This window comes from Mus caroli, chromosome X (assembly GCF_900094665.2).
Source record: "Mus caroli chromosome X, CAROLI_EIJ_v1.1, whole genome shotgun sequence".
NCBI lineage: Eukaryota > Metazoa > Chordata > Mammalia > Rodentia > Muridae > Mus > Mus caroli.
The window spans coordinates 151202657-151209521 of record NC_034589.1 but is presented as its reverse complement, the minus strand read 5'-3'; the positions used below and the strand labels follow the sequence as shown (position 1 = coordinate 151209521).

The window sequence follows — 6865 nt, the reverse complement described above, 5'->3', positions numbered from 1 at the left end:
AAAAAAAAAAAAAAACAAAGACAAAAACAAAGTTACTCGAGCCAAAGTCATTCATGCCTTTTGATTTTTTTGAAACAGGGTCTCATTCAGCCCTAGATGGTTTCGAACTTGCCATAAAGTCAAGGATGACCTTGATCCTCTCACCTCTGCTTCCCTGTCGCTTCGAGATCAGTATTTTTTTTTTCTTTTCCCCCTTCAGCCGGACCTTTTTCTCTTAAGGTGGGAAAGAAGATTCCAATTGTCTGCTATAGTCAAGTCCCAGTGCTAGATCTTTGGTGAATAATAAATCCCTCATTTCATTATTCACAATCCCCAAGGGGTTGGGGGAACAAACCCGGCGTTTTACTGATAGCAGTACAAGTAGATTTTGAGCCAAAAATCTACCTGATTTCAAAGCCCAGACTTTTTCTTTCCAATTTTATTATCTAGTTGAACAAACAGTAGTTCTTAAGAATATAAATACCTGCTGTATTAATTCTCGAGAGACTTTGGCAGGCTTACATAGTTAAAGAATGTGACTTGGGGGGAGGTGGGCCCTAAGCAGAAGTAAACATAAGAGAATTGCAACAAAAATATCTACTAAATTTCGTGAGGCTTTTTGTTCTTTTTGAGATAGCCAAAGCTGGCTTCAAATTCATATGTCCAAGGCTGGCCTTGAACCCAGCCCTCCTTCCTCTCTCTCCCAATTACTGGAGCTCACCACCACACAGCCACGAAATTTTGAAAGTTTTAAGGACTTATCAAGTCAATTAGGGGTGTCAAAGAACAAAGACGCACAGACTTCAGCAGGAAAGTTCCTATTGTTCAAATCATTTGACTGTAAGTTAGAGGCATAGGGGAAATAGCCACAATATCAAATTTTAACAGTGCATTATCTCAGCCAAGACTCCCAAAGACTGGACAAGGAAAATAAAACTTAGTGTGATACCATGAAATCACTAGAAAAAGAGGATGACTATTTCCAGCTTAGAAAATTGGGAAAGAGTGGATTTGGACTATTTAAGGAATGTGAGAAGGGTTCACTGGAGCAGAGGTTGTAGTGTAGTTGGGATAGATTAACGTGGGATAAAAGTAAAGTATAGTGGTGACATAGGCCTGTGACCCCAGTATTTTGGGGTCTTAGGAAGATCAGGAGTTCAAGGCCACATGAGACATTGTCTCAAAAAACAAAAAAGCTGGCCAGGTGGTGGTGGCTCTTGCCCTTAATCCCAGCACTTGGGAGGCAGATGCTGGCAGATCAGATCTACTGAGTTGGTTCCAGGACAGCCAGGATTACACAAAGAATCTCCGCCGCCCCTCTGTCACACACACCAAGCCAGCAATCCTAGCTATTTAAGAAGCTGAGGCAGGAGGCTCTCTGGATCTAGACCTGCCTGGAATGTGAGTTCAAGGCCAGCCTTGACAACCTAGACCTTACCTGTAAAAACAAGAAACTTCTGATTCTCCTGTTTCTGCCTCCCAAATGCTAAGGTGGACACCATTATGCCTGGCTAAAGTTTCCCTGACTTTTTTTATTTTGAAGACTGAAGAACTTAGGGCCACACATATGCTAGGCCTCTGAGCAGTCTCTCCTGCCATCTTTCCTCATAAGTTTCTCCAGGGCTTCTCTTTGGTAGTGGTTTCTGGTTGTTCTTTTCCAGATTGTCTTGATGTTTGAAGAAACTGAGTTTAGATGGAACTCCCCCACTGCCAGAAAAAAATTGTTTGGTAAAGTTTCAGGATAAATGAAAGCTCTTGCTTCTGTAATATATGTGACTTTAGGAAAACGTAGAAAGTGTTTAGAGAGGCTAGAGAAATTACTAGAGATGTTTTCATTTTCTTCATATTGGCCCTAAAACAAGTTTTTTTTTTTCTCTAAGATCTATTTGTGGACTTTTCTTAGTTTGGTTTTACAGTTTTGTTGTTTGGGCTTGGTTCTGGGTTTTGGAGTTTGGTTTTTTTTGGTTTTGGGGTGTATCCTAAGGCTAGCCTCAAACTTCCTACATAGCTAAGGCTGACTTGAACTCCTGCTTTCACCTCCCAAGAGTAATCACTGAACAGCAAATTTAGCCATCCCAAGCCTGCTTCCTACCTGTGGTTTGAAAATGGAAGTATCTCTGAACTTGGTTCCCAGTAAGTAGTTTCTTTAGACCTTTGAAATCTACTAGAATTCACTGAAAGTTCCATTTGTTAAGCAAACACTTGTTGAATCCTTACCTTCAGGGATGCTAAGTACTTCCTGTTCAGTAGTGTGGTTTGAGTGTGCTTGGCCCAGGGAGTGGCACTACTAGGAGGTGTGGCCTTGTTGGAGTAGGTGTGTCACTGTGGATGTGGGTTTTAATAACCCTCATCCTAGCTGCCTGGAAGCCAGTCTTCTGCTAGCTGCCTTCTGAACAAGAGGTGGCCCTCTTAGCTCCTCCAGCCCCATGTTTGCCTGGTCACAACCATGCTCCTGGCTTGATAATAATAGACCTCTGAACCTGTAAACCAGACCCAATTAGATGTCATCCTTCTAAGAGTTGCCTTGGTCATGGTTTCAATTCACAGCTCTAAAACCCTAAGATTGGTATCGGACAGAGACTGAGGTATTGCTGTGATAGACCTGACCATGCTTTTGTTTAAAGGAATGTAGATTTGGGGATCTTGGAAAGCAGTGGAGTGCTTTCAGTGGGGCTTAATGGGCTATCCTAGTAGGTATATTGGAAGATTTTATTGCTGAGAGTGACTTACTGTGGAAGCCTGGCTTTAAAGTTTTCAGTGGAGAAGAATTTTAATAGGTTGCCAAGAGGCTGTTCTTGTGATATTTTAGTGAAGAATGTGGCTGGTCTTTGCTCTTTTCTGAAGAGTCTACTGAGGCTAAAGAGATTTGTATTAAGTGTATTGACAAAAAAAGTCTCAAAAAAGCCCAACAGAGACTTTGTTCTCTAGTTGTCTCATGAATGTTTTGAACAAGCATAGCAAGCTTAGAAAGGAAGTAGATCTACCAGGAAGTAGAATGGCGCTGAATCCTATGTTGTACAAAAAGTGGGACTTTGGGGCAAGATCCCACCCAGCATGTGGAACACATTAAATTTCAGGAGACAAAGCCAAGCAGATCTCTGAGTTCAAGGCCAGCCTAGTATAAGACAAGTTCCAAGTAGAGCAAAGCTTAAATCCTGGCATGGCGGTACACACCTTTAATCCCAGGAGACAGAGCCATGCAGATAGTTCAAGGACAATCTACAGAACAAGATCCAGGACAGCCAAGCTTAGGGAGTGAGGGAGTTGAAAACAGAAAGCCGGTAAGATAATAAGGAGGATCATGTTCCAGCCACAGGAAGCAGAAGAACTCTACAGCTTTGACTATATGGCTCTGGCTTTAGAGCCTAGAATAGAAGGGACTACTGGAACAACTAATGCTGGTTAGCTGCAGTTAAGAAATTAGCAGTGAAAATAAAAAGAAATTAGCAGTGATTAAGGAGAAACCATCGTGAAATCTTCTGGGAAGTGTTTTCTGAGCAAAAAAAAGCTATGTTCCAGAGATAGCCAAGGTTGTACCTCATGCTGGATTTGATAATATGTAAGAGTCACCCAGGTGATACTGGTTTTGAGGCTCGGCACTGTGAGAGGCCATGGAAGGCCATTGGTGAAGGTTCAGCCTCATTTGCACTTGATGGCCCAGGACTGAAGGGGTCATGCAAAGGATTTGAGGCTTGGGATCATGAAGAGAGCCTATGAGAGGTGCAAGTTGGGGTCCAACTTTTAGGAGTTGGGTCCCTCCTACAACCATATGGAAGTCATTGTCTTGGTGACAAGTCTCTTTACCCACTAAGCCATCTAGCCCCCTCCTACTTTTTTTTTTTTTCAGGGGGTGACAGAATCTTAATATGTATCCCTGGCTGGCCTAGGAATAGCTATGTACAGAGGCTAGTCTTGAATTCAAAGGAATCCATCTGCCTCCCAAGGGCCAGGTTCAGGGCATGTACTGACATACCCAGCCAGTTTGCCAGTGTCCCCCCCCCCCCCCCCCCCCCCCGCCTTGCTCTTGCTCTGTCTGTCTGTCTGTCTCTCTGTCTCTTCTGAGATAGTTTAGTTTTTCTGCATGACCCTGGCTGTCCTGGAACTCGCTCTGTAGATCAGGTTGGCCTCAAACTCACCACCTGCCTCTGTCTCTGAAGTACTGGGATTAAAGGCATGTGCTGCCACCACCCAGCTCCAGTTTGCCAGTTTTCAAATGTTTTCCTTAGATTAAAATACGGTGTGTGGATTAAATAGATGGTTCAGTGGTTAAGAGCTATGCAACTATGAGGACCGGAGATTGGAACCCAGTGAAAATGATTTAACATGCACAGGACTATATGGGCAAATATTCATAGGCTTTGTGTTGTGCCATTATTACAAAAAGGACCTGAGCAAGTATAGATTTTGGTATCCAAGAGGGTGCTTGCATGATCTGTTCATGCAGCTACCGCTGTGAAGATGTTATAACCCATTGGCCTTGGATGAAGGAAGCTCAGACCCTTTTTTTTTCTTTACAGATTATTTGTATAACTTTGCAAGCGCTGCAACAAAGAAGATAACTGAATCTGTTACAGAAACAGCTCAGACAATCAAGAAATCCGTGGAAGAAGGAAAAATAGATGATATCCTTGATAAGGTACACTTCGATAACTTATAAAAGAAATATATAAAAGTTGTAAGTGGCAACAGTGGTCATCTCTTTAACTCAAGTAAAATCTAATGTCCTGATAGAATTTTTTTTAGAATACCTTTTGATTCTTGGACAATTTCACACATGTACACAATGCATAGTGACTGTAATTCTTACCTAATAGTCAACTTTCAAAGTAACTTGGCTTTTCATGTGTCTTTTTAACAGACTATTATAGGAGATTTTCAAAAAGAACAGAAAAAATTTGTTGAGGAACAGAATACAAAAAAGTCAGGTATGTTGTAGGTTTGTCCTATTTTCTCACCCAAGAGTGTATGTGTGTGTGTGTGTGTGTGTGTGTGTGTGTGTGTGTGTGTGTGTCTGTGGTGCTGCGTATCAACTCCAGGTCCTTGCACATGCTAGGCATTCTAGGCAAGCTTCCCTACCAAGTTGTATGGAGCATCCACCATGTGCTAGACCTATATTAAGACTGCACTAAGACTATACTAAGAATATAAAAATGTATAATACTTGGGTGGAGCCCGGTGGTGGAACCTGTGCACAGTGTATTCAAGGCCCTGGGTTAGATCCTCGACACGAAAGATTGTATACATATAGCCAGGTATAATGGTTCCCACCTGTTACCCCAGCATCTGGGAAGATAAAGAAGAATCGCTGTGAGTTTGAGTCTATATTCCCAGCCTGAGCTATATAGTAAATCCAGGCCACCTTAGGGGACAAAAGGAAAATGAAAAAAACTTTTTAAATTAAGAAATAGTCAGATGTGGCAATGCATGCCTTTGATCCCAGCACTTGGGGAGCAGAGGCAGATAAATCTATGAGAGTTCAAGGCCAGCCTGGTCTACATAGTTGAGTTCCAGAACAACCAAGTTTATGTAGAGAGACCCTGTCTCAAAAAAAAAAAAAAAATCAAACACATGTGGGGGGGAGGGAGAGAGGGAATGCATGAGAATTCAGTCTTTTCTTTTAGACACGTTAGAGAAGAGGGTCAATCAAAAACCAAAGCCAAGCTAGGCCTCGTGGTGCACACTTGGGATCCCAGTACTAAAGAGGCTAAGGCAAAAGGATTGCCAGTAGTTTTGAGATCAGCTCTGTTTAGATTAACAAGGCCTAGTCTAAAATCAAAACAGAAAAATTAGAAATTTAAAAAAAAAAATGAACCTAGCTGGGTCCTATAACGCTAGCATTTGAGAGGCAATGGTAGAAAGACGCATGCGTGGGAACTGCCTCTTTATAGAGTGGATTGGTCTGGGTTGCCACATGTTGGCAGTTAGTGGAGTCTATTATAAGGAGCAAATGGTTGCTTGAATGGAGGCCTAGGTTCCCTTCCTAATCAGCTAGGTGTATATCATCTTAGTATTTATTTTATTGTTAATGATGTATATGTATGTTAGGGTTTGTTCCTTGGAGCAAATGGATGCTAGCTAGAAACTGAACTTTGGGTCCTCTGCAAGAGTAGTATGGCACCTGAGGGTGTCAGAATGTATCAGATTCCCCTGAAACTGGGCTTACAGAAGTTGTGAGCCACTACTTACGTGCTGACAATCAAATCTGGCTCTTCCCACAAGAGTAGCAAGAGCTTTTAACCACTGAGCCATCATCTTCTACCTCCTAGTCATGAAGTCTAAACCACTAAACTATCTCTTCAGCTTTCTTTTATTTTGGGTTAGGGTTGTACTATGTGTTTTGGGGTGGCCTAGAACTCATTGTGTAGTCCAGGATAGCCTTCATTTGACAGAGGTCTACACAGAGAACTGTGGCTGTAAATCTCCAACCCAAATATGCCCTGGCAATGAAAACACAACACAGTTAATATGATTACATGCTGTGTACCTAGATTGGGCAGATCTACCGCTACACTACCATCTTCCACATCTATGAGACCCCTTATACTTACAGATTCTCCAGGCCATGTGCTTCTCCTCCGCTTTTCTCCTCCCTCTTCCATCTTCTCCTCCTTCTCTCCCTTACCTTCTGCTCCACCTTCCCTTTTATTTACCCAATCCTCAGCTCTCTTTTATTTTACAAGTTAAGGTGGGAAGCAGGTTTACAGGAAATCACCTGAGTGCTGACTCACTCCTAGTTCACAACCATTCACAGGAGAACAGAATTAACATCAAATATAATTAGCCCCAGGGCTATCCACAACAGAGAACTGCCTGCCTCTGCCTCCCAAGTGGATTAAAATGGATCCTCATGCCCAGCTTTTTTTTTTTTTTTTTTTTTTTTTTTTTT

General features: G+C 42.2%; 1 protein-coding gene across 1 annotated transcript in view; it reads left to right on the top strand.

Moving 5' to 3' along the window:
* The window catches only part of Syap1 (synapse associated protein 1), a 31301-nt gene that overhangs the window by 962 nt on the left and 23474 nt on the right, over positions 1-6865 (top strand). The window contains exons 2-3 of the mRNA XM_021153526.2: positions 4497-4615; positions 4838-4904. Coding sequence (XP_021009185.1) covers positions 4497-4615; positions 4838-4904 — 186 coding nt within the window. The remainder of the gene's footprint in view (positions 1-4496; positions 4616-4837; positions 4905-6865) is intronic.